The 26,453-nt window shown below is 40.0% G+C and overlaps 1 protein-coding gene across 17 annotated transcripts in view; it reads left to right on the top strand.

The window, feature by feature from the left end:
* LOC134211545 (radial spoke head protein 3 homolog B) overlaps nucleotides 1-26,453 on the top strand; it is a 92,507-nt gene that overhangs the window by 65,523 nt on the left and 531 nt on the right. For 16 of the 17 annotated variants that reach the window (XM_062688498.1, XM_062688495.1, XM_062688496.1 and 13 more), the window contains 4 exons: nucleotides 7,360-7,447; nucleotides 7,742-7,783; nucleotides 25,648-25,806; nucleotides 25,870-26,446. In XM_062688498.1, the coding sequence (XP_062544482.1) occupies nucleotides 7,360-7,447; nucleotides 7,742-7,783; nucleotides 25,648-25,806; nucleotides 25,870-26,446 (866 nt within the window). The remainder of the gene's footprint in view (nucleotides 1-7,359; nucleotides 7,448-7,741; nucleotides 7,784-25,647; nucleotides 25,807-25,869; nucleotides 26,447-26,453) is intronic. The other variant, XM_062688500.1, reaches the window with a different exon arrangement.

Raw genomic sequence — 26,453 nt, 5'->3', positions numbered from 1 at the left:
AAAAACTTTTCTTCAAACCTTAATAATTCTATTGAAATTTGAGATACCAGAAACATGAAACCTTGGGGCTCTCCTTAGCCGTGTGGTAAGACGCGCGGCTACAAAGCAAGACCATGCTGAGGGTGGCTGGGTTCGATTCCCGGTGCCGGTCTAGGCAATTTTCGGAATGGAAATTGTCTCGACTTCCCTGGGCATAAAAGTATCATCGTGTTAGCCTCATGATATACGAATGCAAAAATGGTAACCTGGCTTAGAAACCTCGCAGTTAATAACTATGGAAGTGCTTAATGAACACTAAGCTGCGAGGCGGCTCTGTCCCAGTGTGGGGACGTAATGCCAATAAGAAGAAGAAGAAGAAGAAACATGAAACATACCGAAGTCCGCTCTAAATCTGATACGTAAGGGATTCTGAGCTCCTAAACCAGATTTTTTGGCAATCATGCGAATTTTTGGTTGTTTGATTTATATCTAGATCCATAACATTTTCTATAATCCTAGCAGTTAGCAATAATTAATTATAAAACCATTGAGTATTTTTTTTTCAAATTTCTGTAATCCCTGACTTCTTTTTGAAGCTTGTGAAGAGATATTCGATAATCGATAATGGAAAAGCAACATTTGTCCTGAAAATCGAGGGAATTTTCTCAAATTACATAAATATTCTTTTCAAGTCCTGTTTATTTTTAAAATTGATTGCATTGCAAACATAACTTTTCCATAACAAAATGGATTTCATATGAACGTGGAATAGTTATGCTTTCAGTGGTAGTACTAAGTATAGTTAGAATGTGCATCGATTTCTCATTACCAGAATTGTTGCCCAATGCGGAGACAAGATCAGTGGTCTAGTTGCTATAGTTTCTGCCTATAAGCAGGAGGTCATGGGTTCGATCACAGGCTTGTCCTTTTCCTATTCTATATGTCTTAGTTTTTTTTTGTGTTTCACGTTCTACCAAAACTATTCCTACCGTTATACCACACTAACAGTTCCATAACCTCCCGTGGCACCGATGAGAGGACGTAGCTCCTTTCTTAAGTATAGATGTCCCAATTAATAATTCTTTTCCCTCCACCATTAACAAAAACGTGACCAGGACTGATCTCAACTGTTGAAGAGTGCCTTGCTTCCATCTTAAAGATAGTGATTAGTCTTAAATCATTATTTGTGTTACCGGATGGAAGTGATGCTACTTCCATACCCAAGTAACATTTTTAATTTAATAACGATCTTCAAAACCATAATTTGCTCTTCATGACCTTCATAAAACCAGTATTAAACCAAAATGTTACTAGAGTAGGCTTGTAACACCTGCGAATTTATACGAATCGTTTAATGTTACCGCTAATACCAGACTGTAGCCCAAATCGGCATTTTCCATTTGTCCTACCCACGACTCGGAACGTGGATGCGCCTCTGCTCATATGCCATCGTGATATGTGCCATCACAAATATTGCCCTCCGCTCGCTTTCCAATCGACTTCTATAAAAACATTATTCATGCCTGCCGTATCCTAACGGAACTATCAATTCTATACTTTCGCCTCTAATGCTATCATGAACATGTACGTCCAAGGTTGGAAGATGATATTAGCATTTCCATATCATTGTAAATCGTTTAACTTCACGTAGAAGTAACACACACGAAATCATTAATTTACTTTCACACTTAGCTCATTTCACAGTATTCGGTAAATTTTACCGAAATCTCAACAGCAGAACTGTTCGGTAATTATTTTACAGATTTTTTTTGTAATTTTTCCCATTGCTCAACTGTCAAAATGACCGAAAATCAGTAAAATTATTTACCGAACAGTTCTGCTGTTGAGATTTCGGTAAAATTTTACCAAATTCGGCGATTTATTTTAAGTGTGTTTAAGTGTGCGCCGCGACGTCTCCAAGGCGTTTTATGTTTCTGATCTTCTGAACTCCAAAGTTGATTGCCCTGGTCTTTTATCTAGTCTGAATTTAAATATTCCCTATAGACAGCTTCGGTCAAACAATTTTCTGTTTCTTCACGGTGCTCGCACAAATTACGGACATCATGAGCCTCTCACTGGTATGTGTAGGACGTTCAACCGTTGTTCATCGGAATTCAATTTTCACCTTTCACGATTGACTCTCAAAAAGAAATTCACCCTTCTTATTAACAATTTTTTTATAAATATTTTTTATATTTAAATTATTTTGTTATATGCATCGTTTCAACGTATCAATAACAAAATGTATGTACTCAGTGAGACTCAAGAAGCACTGGGTTGTAAAGATGACTATAATACTACCAGGATTCGTATATGAGTCCCATGTAAGTTTTTTGACGTTTTTGATTTTCTTTCAGAAATTAGCTTAAAATTGTCTCCTGATTAAGAAAAACTGATATCTTAATAGAAGGCTTTGTTCTAGAAATTAATTGAAAACAATTCCCACTTTTGTTGTATCATCTTGATATTTACACGCATAAAAATCACATTCCAGATTTTAATAGGTACTCTTATACACAAAAAATAAACTTAAGTATGGTAAATTTAATTGTCTCACAGCAATAAATACAGATCAAGAATATTATGTAAATTTTTTGGAAAAATAGCATTTAATTTTTTCAATTTATTAGATTTTTTTTGTATTTCTCCATGTAAAATATGTTTGATAAATTCAAAGGCAAAAAAGTCGAAGAAAATGACATGGGACTCTTATGCGAATAAGGGTTGTTGTACAAAGTCACAAGTGCATTTTCAGAAACCAAATTCTGGAGAACGCACTATGCTGAAAATTTATCAAATTGATTTCCTCCTACTGGTGACCACTTGGATTACTATTCACTATGGTTCATTATTTAATTCACTTGTACCTATATTGTGCACTTGATTAATTCCGTTGTGACTTCTTCATAAATACACATTAATTAATAAGCTATCATATCTTTCATAAACTCATCTATTGGAGAAATAAGCAGCAGGGGAAGTGAAAGGTGGAGTTAACGAAATGTTTACATACTCTATGTTTTATTTTTCTGAGAGTCAGTGCTCAGAAGATTAAGAATCTCAAAACTGCAGTTTAAATATGACCCCTTCTCATTCTAGTGGAGATTGTAGGAGGGCTGCATTCATGACGGAATTGGCGGAAATTTATTAAATTTATTTTCAGAAGTTTGCACGTTTTTATAAATTTATGTGTTTACGGACCATGTTGAATTCTGGGAAAAAATATGACTTAAGAATGCGAGGGTGACGTTTTGAATCGTTGTTTCAACTTGCCGCGTACCAGGTATTTATATTTGCCCCGATGAGTTGAACATGCGGAGCCATATCAAACAACCTAAATACAAAAATTAAAATGGGTCTTTCATCGATTTTTCATAATCATTATGCTCATTAAACATTGAATGATTACCGTGTGGGACCGAAATCCGTACAGCACCGAAATCCGCCCACCTCATGAGATATCAACAAATTAAAGGGGATTAAAGGTAATTAATGTAGAAATAATTTATCTTATCCTGTTCAGATACTTGGCAGTAAGCTTTTAGAGCATAGAAATGGAAAGAAGGCTTTGAAATTAAAACAACAAAAATCAAAAACAAATCTCCACCCATCAAACGCGGAGTTTTTGCCGCCATTTTGTTTTCGGGTAGAGCATAATTGCACCAAAAGTAACTGTGTTTTAATTGCTAATTGTGAATCATTACATAAGATGAGCGGAATACAAATCGAAGGGATGGCTTTTCAAGGTACGTATCGAACTATTTACAGTGGTAGTTTAGTCAATCAGATTTTGATCCTTTGATTCGAAATCCGTCCACGGTGGACGGACTTCGAGTCGGGAGTAGTTGAATTTATTCATTATTTTATCATGTTTTACGTTGTTTTTAATGAGTAAATGTGACACACTTCCAAAGTAGAGGCCTTCATGCTCCTGTGTCAATGACAAACGTTTTATTTACATTCGATTCCTATTTTCTAATGCCTTTTTCATATACTAAGGTGCTTAAGTGTACGGATTTCGATGCCCCACGGTACATACCGCGAAAATTTTATGAAAAAACTCTTCCAAACACCGTTTTAAGACCTGTTTCATAGGCACGTCAAATAGTTGGTTTGGATTTTGCAAAGGGCAACAAATGAACAATGGCAGGGATTGCTTTTAAAAGCAGAAATCTTCCGGGAATGCCAATCAGAAGGTGCGTTTAGGGGAGTAGTTTGTTGCAAAAAAAATAATCAGAGCTTTCGGTCATTTCCTATCTATATTACAGCTTCCGTTTCAACTTACCCCGCATTTCAACTTGCCCCGGTGTACCTTACATATGTTAGTTATAAGTAGTGTATAATTGTATATTTAAGACTATAATGTATCATTTGGAGTCAATGTAAATTCTGTTGATACGAAAAGATGAGAAGGTTTTGCGCCCATTCGAGAAAGTGCCTATACGAGCACTACTCGAACGGGCTTTTCCCTACTCCCAATAAAGATAAAGATGCCAGACATACAGACATGTCTGTATTTATACAGACATTTGTACTTGAATACAGACATCATACAGATTACAGACATTATACAGACTTTTGATTAAAGTTACAGACTTTTACAGACATTCGGTTTTCAAAAACTATGAACTTCTAAACAGAATCCTTGTTTTTTTTTTGGGTTTTCAAACAAAATCGTTATGGGGATTTCGTACGGAATTCTATAAGGTAAACGGTATCATTTTGGAATTCCGCACGCGGCCTTTTAGGCTTCTGAACGGGATTCTGGATTTCACACAGAATCCTTTTAAAATTCCAAACAGAAATATTCTTTTATTCTATTCGAAGCCCTAAAAAGATTCCATTTAGAAGCCCAAAATTAATCCATTCGGAAGCACAAAAGCATTCCGTTAGGGTACCCAAAAGATATCTGTTCTTACGGATTTCCGTGCAAAATTATGTCAACTTCCGAACGTAATCCTTCTGAGGTGTCATAAGGAATCCCTTGGAGCTAATAAATGAAATTCTTTTGGGCTTTCGCAAGGAATCACTCTGGGCTATGCAAAGAAATCCCTTTGGACTTTCAAACGGAATTCTGATGGGATTCAGAACAAAATCATTCTAGAATTCCGAACGGAATAATTTTGGTCTTCCGAACGGAATCCTTTTGGACTTTCGGAAGAAATACTTTTGAACTTTCGATTGGAGCGTTCTGGGCTTGTGAATGGAATCTTTTTCTGCTTCTGGATAAGGGATTCCGATTAGAATATTTATGGGATTTATTACCGAAGCCCTAAAACAAATTTTGTTCGGAAGCACAAAAGTAATCGATTCGAAAACCCTGAAGAGTTCCAAAAGCTTAAAAAGAAATCCGTTCAGAAAACAAAAAAATCCCTAAACAAGTCTTTGGGTTTCCGAACGAAATTATTTGGGGTGCTGGAAGGAATTTTATTATAATTTGGAACGAAATTCTATTGGACTTCCAAAACAGAATTCTTTTGGGTTTCCGAACCTTGTTGGGCTTCTGAACGAAATTATTTTGAACTCAACTTTCAAAAGGAATACTTTTGGAATTCCGTGGGAGCAATATTTTTTTTCTGTCTTCATACAACGGATTATATTTGGGATTGCAAAGCATAAAAAGATTCTGTTCGGAAACCAAAAGGATTTTGTTCAAAAGCGCAAATGGTATTGGTTTGAAAACCCAAAAAGAGTACCGTTTAGGCTTTGGTCCGATTCGCGAATTAAAATCAAATTAAACTTGAAAGTGACAGTTCGGAAATTTTGAAATCCCCCGGTCATATAAGAATGACTGGTGCTTCCCAGCAAGACCAACAAAACATCTATCAAAAATGATTCAACATCTGTCAAAAGTAATCTTGCTCTGAAAGCAGGGTTATTTGAAAATTATTGAACTGTCATTTTTAATAAGAAAATTATTTTGAGCTTTTTAGTGGAATGTCTTCACTTGTCATAAAACGAGTTAATACAATCCCATTGAATTCCACCACTTAATTGTATCTTGACAGATACGTATTTCGACCTCAACAGTAAGGCCGTCTTCAGTGTCTTGTACTTCGAGTGTCTTGTACTGTCGAGTCAGTAAGTGGTGGAATTCAATGGGATTGTATTAACTCGTCTTATGACAAGTGTCATTTTTAAGTTTAATTTGATTTTAATTCGCGAATCGGACCAAAGCCTTAGAAGCCAAAATAGTTTGAAAGACCAAAGGTTCTTCGTTTCTTCGGTTCTTTCGGTTCTTCGGGTTTTTTAACGAATTTATTACTTCTGTGCCTCTCCTCCGAACAGAACTCTTTTGGACTTCCCAACTTCCCAATTTTTAGAAAATTACTTAAATAATTAATTTATGCTAATGTAACACCATACATATTGATAAGAACTTTCAGAGCTTTTAGTGGAATATTTTCACTTGTCCTAAGACGAGATAGTATTATCTAATTTAATTTCATCACTTGATTGTAACTTTACAGTATGTAACTTCATGAATACGTATTTCGATCTCAACAGCAACCTTACTTGTCTTCAGTATCTCGTACTTGGACTCGACTGAATCTTACACCGACTTTTTGATTATTGAAACCTCGATATTCTACGTTGTCAAAAGCGCATGTTTTTTTTTTAAATAATTTTCCAATTCCTGTACCTTCTAAACTCCATACAGATAAATACAGACATTTTGCTGAGATTGATACAGACTTTTAAAAATTGGATCTGGCATACCTTCTGACTCAGAAGTGCTCAGCATAACGTTATTTTCAATACAATCATTGAACTTTTTTTACAAGTTTGCGGTTCAGCGAAAGCTTAATGTTATTAATACTGACCTTGAGTTTAGAATGTTTCCGAAGGCGTCAATCCGTATTCAGGGAAGTCCGTGAAACCGTGACTGAGTCTACTGAGAATGCACTTATTTAATTTATTTATTTTATATCATATTTTTAATGGATGAGATTTTTTTTCTATCTAGGCACTATCTACATCAGTTGAAAGAATCGATAACGTCCTTATGAGCACCCCTCACATTTACCTCAGATTAAGAAAGAATGAAAATCCGCAACTTATGTACCGTCGCTATGCGCATAGTGTTCAGTGTTCACTTATAAAAACGTCAAAGCGTCACATAAATTCTAACACATTTCCTGTGTGAACGTGTAGAGTTCCCACGACAGATTAAATACCTTTTATTAGCTCTGCCCACCAATCGTAATAATATGTACGACACGGCTTATGTACCAATTGTGGCATTTTACCAAAGACCAACAACCTTTGGTGCTCAAATATTCCTCAAAAAAGCGGTAATCATTCCGTCATCATAAGTATAGCGCACAACTTCAAGTGTAAATGATTTTCTTTTTCCCCATTTTCTCTTGCTTTTCCCAGAGACCATACACACGCCACCTACCAAAATGTGATGCACGATCGAAGAGTCGTCCGTGGCAGTAATTTCACCTCTAGCAACGTACATTCGGTAAGTTGACCCCCGTGCTACCGCCTAATAGAGTATCCTTTATTGCTTTCTGGAGTTCAGTAGAGTTATATCTGAGAAAAAAAAGTACGAGCTTTATCGTAGAATCAGAACTTTGCATTGATGTTCGATTATGTTTTGATATACTTTGCACTGATGTTTCAAAAGTTGTATTAATTCGTGATATTTTTCACCTCCATTGGCTTTTTCCTTTCAATTTTACGTGTTAAAACACACGATCCGAATCATTCAATAATACGACCATTCGTATTGCATTACCAATATGACATCCTTCAGTGGAACCCTTATTTCGGTTATGCTGGTCTTCTATCAGGAAAGGTGAGTTAGGACATTTATTGCCGAAGACAGCCTCTAATATCGAATGCAAGTGAAGCAGATGCTAGCTAAATCATTATGATTTGCTTTTGCCTAACTTAGCTCTCCATGTACCTCTGTATAATATGTAAACTGTTACAAACGATGTCAGCAAATGAATACAACAAGCCACCTGATAAAAGAAATAGCAATGCTTTAGTTTTGTAAATATGGTAATCACTTATTTGCGGTTTATCCATGAATCGGGTCGGCGTTCTATTGTACATATCAACAGGGTCTCTTGTTTAATGGTCCACCTATATTGTTGTTTGTATTTGTCTTGATCGTGTAAGACTAAAACAAAACCAACTTTGGGATAATTATTAGATATTAGTCTGTTGGCAGTGTCCATTTTACTTTCAATTTGCGTGTCTGTCTGTAGGATATCTCAGAGCGTGGGCTCGTTGTTTTCCTACTTGGATCTCAATCTATGTTTTATCCATAATTACCTACCTTCCTCACCTCACTTGGAGTTTTTGAAAGGAAAATGTTACGTACCATCTATGGTGGGGTGCAGATGGGGAACTGTATTTTGAAGAACCATCCATCATTCATAGCGCGAATATAGAATGATTGCGGTGGGCCGGGCATGTAGCTAGAATGCCGGACAGTAATCCGGTGAAAACGATTCTCGGGAGAGATCAGATGGACACAAGGCAAGGTGCGCAGCGAGCAACCTTGGACTGAGCTGAATGGAGAATACTTTTATGCACTGCAAAGACCACTCCGGCCTCTGAGAAAATAAATAAAATCCTTCCTCACCTCAAATATGTAATCTGGTCGCGACGGGTGAGCCTACGTCATTAGCCCTGAGAAGGTAACCAAAGACATTTTAGATAGAATGAACTCCTATGTTGATAATAAGTCCGGAACAGTAACCCCATTAGCAGAGACAATAATGGTTGAAGTTGATAAATATCTACATTCGTTTATTCGCTTTCGTAGAGAATAGAATGCTGATGGAGTAACTACATAGAAATCTTATATCAGACATTATACCGATGGCTTGCGAAAATTATTGATGATTTAGATGATTCACTTAGGCCGATACAAATATTTAAAAACTATTTTGTCTCCCCCCCTCGGATTTTTTTTTTGCCGAAAAATAAAATTTTGAGGGGGCAACAAAATAAAATTAGTATAATTTTGGGGATTTTCAAAACATTCTTCAACAAATCCGAGGAGTTTTTTGATTTTTTTCATTTCAGTGAATATGCCTTTATCGCGCATTATCAAATGAAATTAGAATAATACATTCAATGGTTTTTCAAACCCATTCGAGATCCCAAGCAACTGTGCAGAATCTGAGCCCGATTAATTGCTTCCTCACTTCCCGCATCGCGTTTATAGTTTGTTTGGAAATTAGTATGGAAAAACGTAATTTTCTACATTTTTACTCTTAGCGGTTTCAGTTCATCGTAAACTAAGTGCAACGCACTATGGTCCAGGATACAGATTTACGCGGAAAGATGCATTTTACGCCAAAACTATATTTTTTTAGAAAAAACTGTTGTTCTACAAAATTGTTCGAAATAGTAAGGCCGTCATTATGGTGCTGCCAAAAAATAGGGTGGCCCATCATATACAAAAATTAGAATTTCTCGGGATATTGACATGTTATGTTCTACAAAGTTGTATCGCAGCTTATTCCAATCAATTTTGCTAAAAAAGTTTTTTCTGTAGCTCTTAAGTTGGATGATTTAGACCAATTTTACCTAATTGGATTAGGGTGTACCTCAAAAAACAGTTGGGCCTGTCTACTGCAAACGCTTCGAAGTTAGAACCATATGAAAAAAATGTTTATTTATTCTGTCAACGCACAATGGTCGGATTCGTCAAATTTCACGACATAAATCAATAACTCGAAAACCATCAGTGTTAGAGTTTTGACGTCTTCAGAAGAAATGATCTACAAGAAGAGATCTATTTTTGGTGTGCCCACCGCTGAATTTTTTTTGGATATGTATTTTTTTACCCTTTTGAGTTAGGTGTTCATATAGTTCTACAAAGTTGTAGAAAATTTAATTCTGAGCATTTTCGCTGAATAAACATTTAGTTTATCTCATATAGGTGATGTTTTATGACAAAATTACTAAATTTAGATAGGGTGGTCCCGAAAAAAATAGTTTTTAGCTTCCACTTTCATCAATTCAGAATATTTTCAAAAACTGTCTTAGAATCGCTTCAAGGTCTTTGGATTGCGCATCTTTTGGTTACATAGGATGGTTGATAGCTTCATTTTCAAGCATATTATAAGCGTTTTTTCATGAAAAAGTGATATTTTTCTGAGCATTCTACTGCAGCTAGTAGCAAATATTAGCAAAAATGTCAATCGTTATCTGAAAGTATACATGCAGGCCCATCAAATCCATGGTATTTTGTTTGTCCATCTTTGTCCACTTTTGTTTGATAATAGTATTATTTTTGTACGAAAAATTAGGGTGAAACACATATATCATCTTTTGGATTTTCACAATATTTGGTAGAATAAAAGACAAGAACACCGTCTTCAACCAGGGATCGTACAGGCTGAACAGTTAACACCTAGACAACTGACAGGACACATAATACCCAGTGGACCGGTGGAGAATTTTTCGATCACGAAAAGTTTCCTTCTTACCGAGGCGGAAATCGAGCCCACGCTCCATAGTCCATGCCTCTAGACTATTGACGGCGCTAACCGCACGGCCACAAATCCCACATAGAATCGTTCTTTATCTAAAATATTTAAATCAACTCGTATAAAAAAGAAGTCGAAAAAATCATTTTGACATTTTAACTACTGGAACGATTTTCAAGGTGTTCTCATGAAATAAATGCTTGAGAGCGCTACTTTTGTGGTGAAATACAAAATCATAAAATTCAAGTTGGTTTTTCATGGCTAATTCTCGGAATAATTTCATTTTCACAGTTTCTAAGTGAGGGTCGCCAATGACTACATGAGATTCCAGGAACATTGATATTTGGTCCAGTAGTTCAAAAATTATGTCCATCCTGGATCGAAATCGGACAAAATTAAAAAGTGAGTTTATTTATTTTCGAAAAAGAATGATTCTAACAAATATTGCGAAAATCAGAGATATGGTATATGTGTTTCCCATTGAATGGCTGATTTTTCATACAAAAACTAATATGATTATAAAAAAAAGTGGACAAACATGGACAAATGAAATACCATGGATTTGATGGGCCTGCATGTATACTTTCAGATAACGATTGAAATTTTTGCTAATATTTGCTACTAGCTGCAGTAGAATGCTCAGAAAAATATCACTTTTTCATGAAAAAACGCTTAAAATATGCTTGAAAATGAAGCTATCAACCATCTTATGTAACCAAAAGATGCGCAATCCAAAGACCGCAAAGCGATGCTAAAACAGTTTCTAAAAATATTCTGAATTGATGAAAGTGGAAGCTAAAAACTATTTTTTTCGGGACCACCCTATCTAAATTTAGTAATTTTGTCATAAAACATCACCTATATAAGATAAAATAAATGTTTATTAAGCGAAAATGCTCAGAATTAAATTTTCTACAACTTTGTAGAACTATATGAACTCCTAACTCAAAAGGGTAAAAAAATACAATTCCAAAAAATTTTCACCGAAGGGCCACCCTAATGACAACTTACACCAAAAATAGATCTCTTCTTGTAGATCATTTCTTCTGAAGACGTCAAAACTCTAGCACTGATGGTTTTCGAGTTATCGATTTATGTCGTGAAATTTGACGAATCCGACCATTGTGCAACGTTTCCGAACTACGAGGACAAATAATTGAATTGAGTATTATTTTGAAATTGCTCACCTAATACCTGGGAAGCTCAGTGGAGTAATTCAATAGAGGTAATAAACTATAGAGGAACATTGTCGCTGTCGTCACTGTCGAAACATCTTTTGCTGGCGAGGATAGGGCACTAAATGTCAACGAAGGAAAAATCAGTACGTTTTGACAGATAGGTACCCAACATGTTTGGGAACGATAACAAAGGGAACAGCAGCGACAATCGTCCTCTATAGTTTATTACCTCTATTAGTAATTCGGAATCATTTCTTTAAATAAAAATCAGAACAATAATAAAGAAGGGTTTTGCCCTCTAACAACCTTAGATTGCTGGGTGGTGCTGGCAGGAATTATGATGACTTCATAATCAATATTTGAAGCGTTATAACATTTCTGTGGACGTTCCAGCAACGTACATTAGGCATCTTTCCGACCATATGCTAACGTTTTGAGTCACGTGTATATCACTAATAATCATCTTTCTTCTATACATATAAAAACCAATCTATGTATGTATGTATGTTCGTTAACTACCGTCGTTCGGGGTGACATTGGGCCTAGGGGGTAAGATTGGGCCAAAAACGAATAATGTTTCAACTCCTAATACCTCAGAAACTGTTACGAATTTTGATGAAAACTTTAAACGGTTCGAAATTATATTAAAATTCACGTCTAGGAAATCACAAAACAAATTCCAAGAACTAATTGTGCTCGTACGATAATGCTTGGAATTTGAATGTAAAACTATTGAGCGAATGAACCCATATTAAAATGGTGTCAGTAATGCCCCACAAATCTATTACATAACTAGTTTTTAGATCGATGGATACCTGGTTATCATGTTACGATAATCTGTTGTTGTTTTATCGAATTTTATTAATATTTATTTAACGGTTCTGATTTTTCGTAGCAACGAGCAATGCACGCAAAAAAGGGGTGAGATTGGGCCAAGCCTTCAGTTGATTTGCCTTACATAGTTGGTAAGAGCCGTAATGTAGGCAATTATTTTGAATGAACGATTGGATCGTTTCATCCTCGCCGCTGAACTATTTCGTTTGGCCCAATGTCACCCCCTGTGAGGGGTGAGAATGGGCCAATTTTGAACAACATATAACTTTGAAGAATTTCCATAATTCATTATTTTTTCCCCACACAGCGGTAAATTTGTTATTCAAGCTTGTACCAAACTAATTAAAACTTGATTCCAATGTTAACTACTAGAGCTTTGTAACATTTACTTGGAGCACACCACATATTGGCCCAATGACACCCCCGTTGGCGGTACTTTTGAACTACTTGACCAATTTAAACCAAATTTGGTACACATATTCTCTATCCTCAGGGGGTGTAAGGGTCATTGGGAAAAGGGAGAGGGTGAAGGGGGGTGGACTCTTTAGAAAACAATCAAATCAGTGTAACATTCAACCACCATGTCCGATTTCAACCAAATTTGAAACACGGGCAAGGGAGAGTCATCTTTTATATAATAAAAATGAGTTGAGGTTTCCTTCCTGACGATTGAACTCGCGAACGGGTTGACCGATTTGCAAGATTTTCTCCTTAATCGATTCGTTCTGGGATCCGCAAGGTTTGTATATATAAACAGTTGGTGAACTTAACGAGGAAATGTAAAAAAAATCATTTGAATACAATTTTAGGTCAGCTGTTGAGGGAAACAAAATAAACGCACGGAAATTGATCTAGAGTGCGGAGCTGCAAATAGTTCATTGTGACATTTGCAACGCCCGGGCAAAGCTGGGATTCTTTCACTAGTTTTAAATAAAAAGGTAAGGAGTTCGGGGATGGGGATCTCTTTATAAAACGAGAAAATCAGGGTAACTTTTAAACCCCTGGTCCGATTTCAACCAGATTTGGAACAAACATTCTCTATCCCCAGGGGAAGATAACAAAAGGGTTGAAAGAGTCATTTGGTAAAGAAGGAAGATTTGGAGGGGGTTGTCGTGACCGGACGAGGTTTCTAAGCTCGTCCGTTCGCCGCAACAATACTCAGCAAACTGACTTCCGTCGTCGATTCGTTCTGACACGAACTCGAGAAAACCAAAAACATTTGTGCGTTACCATGGAGCTCAAATTAGCTCAATATACGTTGATTAGAGTTACTCAATAAATGAGTGCATATCATTAGAACATATGTTAAATGCAGATTTCAAGGGATTGATGGTAATGGCATTTTGCTATAATAATTTTATCATAACATCTAATGCCAATCTTATCCACTACATTCTCCCCCTCCTCTACTCTTGAGGTGTTTTATTGCTAATTTCATTGAAGTGCCCTTATTGCAAATATCTTTGATCCTAGATAAATATTATTGTTCACGCCCTCCGGGAGTGAATGAAAAACGATTTCACAGTATGTTATTGCGAACGATACTCAACTAAAATATATTTACAGTATTAGAATTAACATTTACAAACTATACAAATCAACTTACAATCTAGTTTTCCTTCCGGCTACAATCGAACAAACATCTACCTCCGGGCTCGCGGCGACCTAATTGGACTTAGCAACAGTAGTGGAACAAACACACCTACTGTGCGGGAGACGGACGATAAACGGCGAACAGGAAATCTTTAAGACAAATAAACAATTAATACAATTCTAAAATAACACAGTTATTAACTTTACAATATTCAGCTTTTCAAAACACGAACAAATTACGATGGACGAAACACCATCTTCTGCCTCTGCAGTGCACAATTAACATTCAATCTGTTCGTTTCTCCCGCATACATCGTATCGCTTGCTGCTATGTGTTGCTGTTATACGAAAGCAACAACACAACAAAGTGGAGCGCGTTCGCTGCTCCTATCGAATGCGTTCGCCTAGATAGCCCTTTGCGGCCGGCGGCAACATCCCCCCACCCGTAAACCCTGTGGCTGGTTCTCTCGGGTACAGGACGGGGTTTACTCCTCACTATTCAGCTCCAAGATAGCCAGCTTCGCCACTGGCCGGACCCTGTCTCCCTTTGAGGTTTGCACGGACGCCGAGCGGATTCGGCCGTCACTTCCCGCGAACACCTCCTTCACCATACCTCGTTCCCAAACGTTCCGCTTTTCGCCGTCAGCAACGAACACTAGGTCTCCAACCGCAACTGGACGTTGGTCGACCATCCATTTCGACCTGCTATTCAGTGTGGGCAGGTACTCCTTCTGCCAACGGTCCCAAAATTTATGCGCCAAGAACTGCGCTCGGTTATAGCTGCTCCGCAGCGTATCAGCTAGCTCCACCGAGTTCCTCGGCGGCAAGCACTCAGCAACCGGACGCCCGCGCAAGAAGTGATTCGGCGTCAAAGCTTCTTGGTCCTCCTTCACGTTCGTGGATACGTATGTGAGGGGACGAGAGTTCACCAGATTCTCCGCTTCAATCAGCACGGTGTGCAATATTTCGTCCGTCAGCCTTCTGCCATCGATGAACGCCTTCATTGCCTCCTTCACCGAGCGTACCATTCTCTCCCAAGCTCCGCCCATGTGTGGTGCTGAGGGAGGATTGAACGTCCACCTGGTCTTCGCACTGGTAAATGTGTCTGCACAGCCCGCATTCAGCTCTCTCATTAGGTCTCGATTGGCTCCCACGAAATTCGTGCCGTTGTCGGAGAAGATTTCGGACGGACTGCCGCGTCGCTTCACAAACCTCCTGATCGCCATTTTACACGACTCCGTCGTAAGGCTGTACGCCACCTCCAAGTGTACCGCACGCGTTGTCATACACGTGAAAAGTGCTACCCACCTTTTCTCCTTCCTTCGTCCAATGGACACTTCCAGCGGCCCGAAGTAGTCGATACCTACGTAGGCAAACGGATCGACCCTCGCTGCTAAGCGCTGCCTCGGCAGGGGTGCCATTCTCGGCACAGATGGCTTTGCCTTCCGAATACTGCACCAAGTACATGCTCGCATAACCTTGTCGATTTGTACCCGTAGCCTGGGTATGTAGAACCGCTGCCGAACTTCGTTCACAACACTCTCCCTGCTGCTGTGGCCATACTCTCGATGGTAGTGCTCCAGCAACCTCGTCGTCACTGCATGGTCCCTTGGTAGAACGATCGGGAACCTGACGTCGAACGGTGCATACTCCGCTGCTTCGGTTCTACCTTCCATGCGAATAACTCCGTCTTCATCCAGGAACGGTGCCAGACGATACAACGCAATTGATCTCTCGAGCGGTATTGCTTGTGAGCTCGGCAGCTCCTTATTCCTCCACAAGGTCTTCACTTCATCGGCGAAGTGCTCCGCTTGCACAGCTTTCCACAAAAGATTCTCCGCCGCCAGATATTCTTTCTGTTGTAACGGCACTTCAACACTCGGGAACCCTTGTACTCCGGATCGCTTGCTACTCCCCCATAAAGCTTCAATCGGCTTCTTCTGTACACGGCGACGGCAATTTGAAATGAAACGGAATACCGTAGCAACCGTTCGTACCATTACTGGCCAACGCGAGATATGGCACATCCTCTCGATCAGGCTATCGGGCAACACAATATGGTGTAGTAGCACGCTCGCTCGGAGCTCTTCGGCTACTTCAACTCGCAGACGATCCTGCTTCGGCCACTCTTCTTCTCCTCGGTATAGGAAATCAGGTCCACGGTACCATCGGCTCTCCGATTTGATCTCCGTTCCCTTGCCCCACTTCGTCAGGTCATCGGCAGGATTACATTTCGTTCCCACCCAATGCCACTCTTCTGGATTTGTGATGCTGACTATCTCTCCTATCCGGTGGGCGACAAAGGGTTTGTACCTTCGTTGGTCGGACTTTATCCAGGAAACCACCGTATCGGAGTCACACCACAGGAATCTTCTCTTCACCGGAAAAAAATGGTTTTCACAAATCGAATTGACCAATCGTGCACCCAGGACCGCAGCTTCCAACTCCTTCCTCGGAGTGGACAAGTACTGCAACGGTACCACCTTTGCCTTCGCTTCGACGAATGCGCAGTGAATGACTTCGCCGTAGTCGAATCTAAAGTAGGCGACGCACCCATACGCTGCATCTCCAGCATCGGTGAAAACGTGAAGTTGCACCCCTTCGTATGCCTTCGAATCCAATCCTCCGAGATAACATCGAGGAACTCGTATTCCGTCGATGAGATAGAACAACTTTGTCCACTGCTGCCATCGCTTGTAGTGTTCTTCTTTTAGCCTTTCGTCCCAGCCGATTCCGCTACGCCACAGATCCTGCATTATGATCCTCCCGTGAATCAACAATGGAGCAAGAAACTGTTTGGGATCATACATGCTAGCTATGCATCTCAACGCGATCATTTTCGTAGGCCAGGCACCTTCTCGAACATATGGCTGCAGATCGTCCCGAATCTCCGTGGAGAAGGAGAATGCATCTTCTTCTGGATCCCAGAGCACTCCAAGAATTCTCTCCGTTTGACTACCCTTGTCCACTTCTAGCGACTTCACCGTGCTATCCGCCTCTCCGAGCTGCCGCAAAACTTCCTTCGAGTTACTGACCCAGTTCCTGATCTCGAAACCCCCTCTGGCATGCAAATTCCGCACATCGGTAGCTCTTCTCACTGCTTCCGCTTCAGTATCCGCGCTATCGAAGTAATCATCGACGTAATGCTTACGGATGATAGCATCCGCCGCTTCAGGAAACTCATCAGCGTGTTCTTGAGCGTTCAGATTTTTCACAAATTGTGAAGAACAGGGTGAGCAATTCGATCCGAAAATCACGACGTCCATCACGAAGATTTCCACTTCCCCATTTGGACCTGGGAAAAGGAACCGCTGTGCCTGCCGATCCTCCGGACGTACTAGTACCTGGTGAAACATTTCCTTATGTCACCTCCGAACGCGATTCGTCTCTCACGGAAACTGTTGATCACGGCCGATAGTGCTGCAACCATGTCCGGCCCTTTCAGCAACTTATCATTCAATGACACTCCTTGCACCCTCGCAGCCGCATCCCAGACCAAGCGCACCTTTCCAGGTTTCTTCGGATTGACCACGTAGTTCAGCGGCAAATACCACTCTTGATTCCTCGGAGTCTCCCTCAATTCACGTTCAGTGATGCGATGTGCGTAACCCTTGACTAGGTAGTCATTCAGCTGCTTCTGCAGGGCTTCGCGTACCCCCGGATTTCGATTCATTCGACCTTCCAGACTTCGCATCCGCTTCATAGCCATGTTGAAACTATCGGGGAAATGGATCTCGTCCTCTTTCCACAACAGTCCAGTCTCGAATCTCTGGCCCACCCTCCGGGTTGTCGTCTCCAAAATTCCACGAGCTCGTCGATCCTCTTTCGATTCAAGGCGTATTGGCGATACTCCGACCTCTTCGAGCTGATAATGCTGTTTTATCGCGTCGTCCAACCTTTTATCTGCCTGACTGCATTCCTCACAAGCGCATCGATGGTGCCCCAGGAAATGTACGTTGCCTACGACGTTTGTACGTGGACCATACACCGTCCATCCAAGCTTACACAGAACAGCGACTGGCTCTCCAGGCTTTCCTACTCGGGAGTCTGGCGGGGCGATGAGGTGGAGATTATCGATTCCCAACAAGATCTTCGGAGCAGCTTTCTCGTAAGGATCGATATCGATGTGCTCGAGGTGTGCAAACTCCTGAACTAGCTTCCTAGCATCCAACTTCTGAGCAGGGAGATCCAACCTATGCACGGTGTGAGCCTCCAACAACTCGTACCGATTTAATGAGTTTCGAGCGGATATTTCCAATAACACCTTCTTGGACTGATGCTCCGTACGTTGTACACCGTTCGTCCAGCTCATCTGCAACGGTTCTACTGGACCATCTGCGCCCAGCGCTTCCGCTAGCTCGTTGTCCACCATGGTAATTGACGACCCTTCGTCAATGAATGCTATCGCACTGACCCTTCTCTTGCCGTTATACAACGTTACTGGAACAATTCTAAATAACACTGCTCGCTCAGACCGGAGATGACTGTTGCACTGCGCTTGTACTCGCGATAATCCTCCAGAACGTCCATGGAGAAGAGCGTTATGCTTTTCTTGGCATCCATCTACCTTGCACTGCATCCTTATTCGACATGAGCGATCTCCGTGGTCGTACAGGCAGAGCGGACATAGGTTCAGTCTTTTCACTGTCTGCCACCGTTCCCCAACAGTCTGTCTCAGCAGCTCCTGGCAATTTCTTATGAAATGCCCTGCTTTCTGACAAACGCAGCAGTCCATATTTCGGGCTTGCACGTTCTGCGAATTTTTCTCGGTGAGTTGACGGGTTTTTGCGTTCGTGGAGTTTACGAAAGTCTTCGTTCTTGATTTTTCCCGTTTTCTGGAACCCTCGGTCAATTCCGCCTTCTCAAATGTTGCTTCCAACGCCTTTTCAACTAAACATTCCATGAAGTCGCCAAAGGTTTCCAAGTCGACTGTGTGGACTCGTCGTTTGTAGTACGACGGCAACTTCTGGACCAAGCTTTGCATCAAGATGGGATTCTTCAAGTGATCCGTGAGGCCAGCTGCTTTCAGGTGTTGAGTGAACTCCTCCACAGCGCTCCCGAATTCAATGACCGATTCCAAACTCTCCACCTTGGGTCCCTCCAGTTGGTGAATCCGTTTCGCCAGCCTTGTTGAAAGCACTTCTGGGTTTCCGAATCGTTTCTTCAGCTTCTCAATTATTGATGGTACATTCTCCGGAAGAAGAAGTCGATTTCGTACCGTATCTAATGCCTTCCCTTCCAATGCTTCCTGTAGGCGTACCAAGTTTTCAGCGTTGGTGAATCCGCAGGACACATTCGCTTGGTCGTAGGCGCTGATAAACATTGGCCAATCTTCAGCGGCACCACTGAACCGTGGCAGTCGCCTTGGGAACACCTGTCTCGAAGCTATCTGCAATCGCGAGGGTCCCGCCTCCACCTGGTGTAATCTGGAGTCTCGCTCATCGACCGACACATCATCCCGAAACGAATACCGAAGGTTGACTTCATTCTCGAAGGTGGGCCGCGCCATTCTAACGTTAGGAACCACTGGAATTTCCCTTGGACATCTATCCTTGGACGACAGCATCGTTGACGGCTGCAACTTTGGTGGCCTTGTATTGCTCCGTTGCTCGAACGGCCGTACATTCCCCGGAAGTTTCTCTTCCGGTCGCCACCTCTCCACTTCAGCTTCCGCAGCATCCAAATCTGGGAAATCCTCCTCGTTCAAAACGAAATCGCCGACCTTCCCTTCCACCTCGATAATCTTCCTCAATTCCGACCTTTTCTCGATCACCTTCTTCTTACGAGCAATTCGCCTCCGCTCCAATTCCAGGATTTTGCGTTGATTCTCTTCCTCGAGCTCCTCCAGTCGATTCCATTCTTCCAGTTCTCGTAGTTCTCTCAAAGCTCGAGTTTTTGTCGACTCCGCCGACGGCACACTTGCACTTTTCTTCACTTTTTCCCGAACGCGACTGGGTTCTTTCACCGGAACCGACTCGGAGCGCTTGACAGTATTACGATACCGATCGAGTGTCTCTGTTAAAGCACGTAACAATCCCTTATTACTATCTTTATTATAATCTCCTTCTTCTTCTTCATTGGTTACGTGCTTCTCGCTTATTCTAGACTGTCCCTGTTCTTCTACTTGGTTGATATTATCACCTTCTTCATCACTTTCAGTGTCGTCTTCCTGCGCTAGTTCCCTAGTAATCTGTCTTCTTGACGATCTCGTCTCGCTTGACTTACCGGTCGCTAGCCCATTACCCTCTGTTCGACTGCGATGTGCGAATACCATTGGAGAAATGGCGGTCTTGCCGGGGGCACCCAACGAAGCACGGATGGAACGATCCTCGCCTAGGCAGGTCCCACAGTACCAGACGACTTCGGCCACACTGTCGTCGACGCCCACACATTCGAAATGGTACCATTCAAGACACTTATCGCACAGGACACTGGCATCGTAGTCCTCGCCTTGATCGCAGCACGGGTATTTGTATGTCGTCATACTACGGCAGGTAGATTTTGAGCTTATGTTCACGCCCTCCGGGAGTGAATGAAAAACGATTTCACAGTATGTTATTGCGAACGATACTCAACTAAAAATATATTTACAGTATTAGAATTAACATTTACAAACTATACAAATCAACTTACAATCTAGTTTTCCTTCCGGCTACAATCGAACAAACATCTACCTCCGGGCTCGCGGCGACCTAATTAGAGTTAGCAACAGTAGTGGAACAAACACACCTACTGTGCGGGAGACGGACGATAAACGGCGAACAGGAAATCTTTAAGACAAATAAACAATTAATACAATTCTAAAATAACACAGTTATTAACTTTACAATATTCAACTTTTCAAAACACGAACAAATTACGATGGACGAAACACCATCTTCTGCCTCTGCAGTGCACAATTAACATTCAATCTGTTCGTTTCTCCCGCATACATCGTATCGCTTGCTGCTATGTGTTGCTGTTATACGAAAGCAACAACACAACAAAGTGGAGCGCGTTCGCTGCTCCTATCGAATGCGTTCGCCTAGATAGCCCTTTGCGGCCGGCGGCAACAATTATTAATCAATTCTTATAAATCAATCTTCGATTGAAAATATGGCAATCCAATCCAAATCCCATCCAAATCCAATCCGCATCCAGTCCGAATTGAATCCGAATCCAATCCAAAATCAATCCGAATGCAGTTCAATCCAAATCCAGATTCAATCCAATTCCAATCCAATCCAAAACCATTCCAAATCTAATCGAAAGCCAATCCAAATATAATCAAATCCAAATTCAATCCAAATCCATATTCAATCCAATTCCAATCCAATCAAAATCTAATCGAAATCCAATCCAAATATAATCCAAACTTAATTCAATCCAAATCCAATCCAAATCCAACTCAAAATTAAATCTAAATCCAATCCAATAAAGTCTAATCCAAATCCAATCTAAATTCAATCCAAATCTATTCGAAAGCCAATCAAAATATAATTGAATCCAAAATCAACCCAAATCCAATTCAAATCCAGATTCAATCCAATTCCAATCCAATCCAAATCTAATCGAAATTCAATCCAAATATAATCCAATCTTAATTCAATCCAAATCCTATCCAATTTTAAATCTAACTCAAAATTAAATCCAAATAAAATCTAATCTAATCCAAATTCAATCCAAACCCAATCCAAATCCAAATACAATCCAAATTCAATCCAAATCAAATCCAATTCAATTTTAATTCAAATCCAATTCAAATTCAATCAAAATCCCATCCAAATCCAATCCGAATCCAGTCCGAATTAAATCCAAATCCAAAATCAATCCGAATGCAGTCCAATCCAGATTCAATCCAATTCCAATCCAATCCAAAACCAATCCAAATACAATCCAAATCTATTCGAAAGCCAATCCAAATATAATAGAATTCAAATTCAATCCAAATCCAGATTCAATCCAATTCCAATCCAATCCAAATCTAATCGAAATCCAATCCAAATATAATCCAATCCAAATTCAATCCAAATCCAATCCAAGTCCTATCCAAATCCAACTCAAAATTAAATCCAAATCCAATCCAAATCCAATTCAAATTCAAAACAAATCCAATCCAAATTCAATCCAAAACCAATCCGAAAAAAATTTAATCCAAATTCAATCCAAATCCAAATTCTATCCAAATCCAATTCAAATTTAATTCAAATCCAATCAAAATCCCATCCAAATCCAATCCGATCTTTTGTAACTTTTGAGCCCCTCAATCGGTTTCCACCAAATTTGGAACACATATTCTCTGTCATAAAACGATTATATAATAGATGGGAGGGTCAAAGATGAAAGGAGGAAGGGACATGTTAATGAAACGAACGTTTTTACCTTTAACATCCATTTAAACCATATTTGGGACAGGTACTCACAATCCTAAGGGGATGATTATAGAGGAGTTGGAGGATCAATGATAAAAGCGAGAGGTGGTTAGGGGGCGCGGGGTATATTATTTAGAAAATGTGCACTTCAGTAAAACTTCTGAACCTCTTGATTGATATTCTCAAAAATTGGGACATTTATCCTGTATCATAATCAGGCGATTATAAAAGAAGTTGAACGGAGAAGGGGGAGGTGTTAAGGAGGAGTGAGGTGCGCGAGGTTAATCATCAGTACGTCAGGCGTAAAAAGCGTAAGGCATAACGTACGATATATCCTATAGAAATAACGGACGTTAGGCATACTTGAAATTTGCTATTCTTTAGTTAGGTTATTTCAGATTATAATATTCCCAAAAAAATAAACATTTTCCCGAAAATAACATTTTCCTTGAAAGCATTTCTACGAAAATGACATTTCGCCCGAAAATGATAATTCCTCGAATTTACCATTCCTGAAAAAAATCCGCGAATATGACATTTTTCCGGAAATGACATTTCATCAAACGTGACATTTCCCCGAAGATGATAATTTCTCAAACATAATAGGGGAACTGTTCCGTTTTCCATCTCACTGAACATATATTCATCTCATCGCAAAACAAAGAAATACAGCACCAATCTTGTCGTTTCTTTTTGCTAAAAAGCGTGTTCACTGGTGAAAAAAATCACAAAAATAAGAAACAAACCAAATTCCATTTCATTGTTTTGTTTTTGATGGGATGGAAATAGGAGCTATGCGATGAAGTGCCGAACCGTTCCCCTATTTCTCGTTTCTCCGAATATGACAATTCCCCGAAAACAACAATCCCTCGAAAATGACACTTCTCCGAATATGACAGTTTCGGTAAACATCTTTTTCTCTGTAATATCATTTCATAGAATATAACAAGAATTTATTTGCCGGAATTAAGGGCATCTTTAGTAATGTTACAGTTATAGTTATATTTATTTCCCGAGTTTTACATTTTATAACTGTCAAAGATATAAAACAAGTAATGCATCTTCAGTAGCAGTTATAAACTGCACATGTTTTATACTGGAAAAAGAAAAAATAATGTTCCGAGGCCAATTCAAATGTCAAATTGTTATGCTGTCGATGAAACAGTATTTTTTGTAGCTGATGACGTCATCTTCTATTGTTTTGAACGAAATAAAACTCGAGTAAATTCTGTTGCAAATTCGTGCAAAAATACAACTGAGCAGTATTCCAGTTATAAATTTCCAGACGAAACTGTTCGAATTTTTAAAACTATAACGTCTGTTGAAGACGGCATTTTTACAGTTCCAATTTCATTTCCTAACTCCCATACGATTTATAACTCTACTAAAGATGCCCTAATGTTTTTAAAAGTAATATCTACCTTCTTTCAATAATTGGGTGTTCTTAAACCAATCTTTTAATCTTCTCATCAACTGAGTATCAATAGATCTAAAGGCAATTCCGAAGGTCATTCAATCCACTCCAAAGTAGAGAGATCTGATCTTTTTGATACGACTACGTCCGATAGTGATCCAACCACCGACCGGCACACTTGAGGGTTGCATTTTATTGGCCACTAGCGCGTGAATTACCAACAAAAAAAGTCTGGATTTTTTGTCGTGAGCCCATGCACTACTAGATCTAGGTTTTTTTATTTGAGTAGGTTTATTTAATCTTTTGGAAAATGAAATTCGAAATTTCTGGAAAACGGATTTTAGAAGTTTTCTGGCCTTTTATTAATCCATCCTTGCTACCTATTGGAACATATGCAGTTTATAGAAACTTGAGGAATCCATAAAGCAAAAAATCATTAAATTTACCACGCAAAAAAAGATGATTTCAAATCTTCCAAAAGCTTTTATCACGCTATTCATTTTGAACATGCAAGAAGGTAAGGTGCGCCCAAAAAAGTTTTTTCCAAGGGCGCAGGGAGTCCACGCTACGGCTCTGCGTAATAATGTACATATGCAATGATGGTCTAGTGCAGAAATATAAGGACACTGGACCTGAAGATCACATTAGTTCGAGTCTTGGAATGTGCATATTTTCATTATTTTTTTATGCCTTTATTATAAAGACTTGCAGCCCTGTAGGACATTTTTCTTATTATGTTTTTAATGGTTTGCCAATTTTATTATTAATTCCACCGATTGATTATTACTTTATAGATAAGTATGAATATTATTTATGAAGTAATAATCAATCGGTGGAATTTAATAAAGTGCTGAACAAACTTGTCTCATGACAAATGAAAAAATGGGAAGGTGTCTGTTCCGTACAACAATTCTAAGGAATAGCGCAAATCGTTTGTTATTATAACACTATTGGTCTTAGCACGAAAAAGAAGTTTCTGTAAATAATTCCACAGGCAGTGATAGTCAAGGTAGCGAATGAGCTGACTACATCAGCTCAGCGGACGATGGAAACCAATTAGCAGAAAGAATTTATGGATGCTATCCAACAGCTCAAGAACAATAAATCAGCTGGTAAGGATGGTGTCGGAGCTGAGCTCATCAAGATGGGCCCGGAAAAGCTGGCCAGTTGTCTGCAAAGCTGATAGTCAGAATCTGGGAATCAGAACAGCTACCGGAGGAGTCGAAGGAAGGGGTCGTATGTCCCATCTACAAGAAAAACGACAAGCTGGAGTGTTAGACCTTTCGAGCGATCACCATCCCTAATGCCGTCTACAAAGTGATATCCCAGATCATCTTCCGTCGTCTGTCACCAATGAGCTCGTGGGAAGTCATGGATGTAAGAAGCCATGGAGCGCAGCGAGCAAGATGGGCGGCCCAAGCCCTTTGGATAAATTCTTCTTAAAGTCAGTTATAAAGTTCTGTCCATTTTGCTCTATGCGATGGTGCCAAATCTTGCTCAAATTTCTATTCGTTTTAACCATAACATGTAACGTGCTAAAAAAAACTACAGTGTATTTGGACATTGGACAGGCTTTATAAGTACCTAATAATCACATTGCACATGTCTTTACATTGCAAATATCACGCTTTAGCTATCAGAGATATCGCAACACACCTTTTATTGCTAGGCTCTCTGCACCTTATACTTTTTAAATTAGAATGTTCTCAATTTGAGTTTTTTCTCAGCTTCCAAGGTTATTCGAATTCGTTTGAAAACCACATTCCGTCCCATGCTTATATTGTAGTGAAGTCGTATTCACTTACAAGCAATACATTGTTTGAAATGTTCATTTACAGGGCGATGGCGATAGCTTACAGAAGGAAGCCGAGGCCCGTAGAAGACAGATAGTACGCAAAAAGCACGTAGCCCGCAATCAGCGCGGTATCATTGGAACTCCGCCTGCCGTACGTGGCCGCAAACATGAAAATGTTCAAACCGAAAAGTACCTCGAAGAGGTCTGACCTTATATTTAAATGTTTAAATGATTCCCAAAATTTATTCCTGGATATTTTTCACAGATTTTCATCCGCCCACCGGAGATTGATGCTGGATGTCAGACGGATCTCTTCCTGCATAGACCACCCTCGCCGCCCTACGTGCCTCAGAAGATTGGTCACGACGTTGGAACGGAAATCCTTGATGGTGAACTGTTTGACTTCGACACCGAAGTACAACCAATAGTGGAAGTCCTCGTGGGTCGCACCATAGAACAAGCATTGATTGAGGTGCTGCATGAAGAAGAAATCGCTGAGATGAAACGCCAACAGCAACAGATCATGGCCATCAGAGAAGCAGAGCTAGCAGAGCTACGTCGGCTTGAGCTAGAGGATCGTAAAATACAGGCCGAAAAAGAACGCAGAATATTGCAGGATAGGATCGCACAACAACTTGACAAGGAGATGCAAGAACGCATCACCGCTTCAAAATTACTCCAGGGTAGAATCGATGACCTATTGCCGGACGTGCTCGATGCAGTGGAGAACATCAAGGACGACAAAGATCGTGAAGAGTTTGAACGTCAAATAACACCGTGGTTGGCCAAGGAGGTCGCCCTGGAGATTGGACAAATGATTGACTCTAAAGAACTTCTCGAAGGTAATAT

The sequence above is a fragment of the Armigeres subalbatus genome, chromosome 2, assembly GCF_024139115.2.
Source record: "Armigeres subalbatus isolate Guangzhou_Male chromosome 2, GZ_Asu_2, whole genome shotgun sequence".
Lineage (NCBI taxonomy): Eukaryota > Metazoa > Arthropoda > Insecta > Diptera > Culicidae > Armigeres > Armigeres subalbatus.
This window is presented reverse-complemented; position numbering and strand designations above follow the sequence as displayed.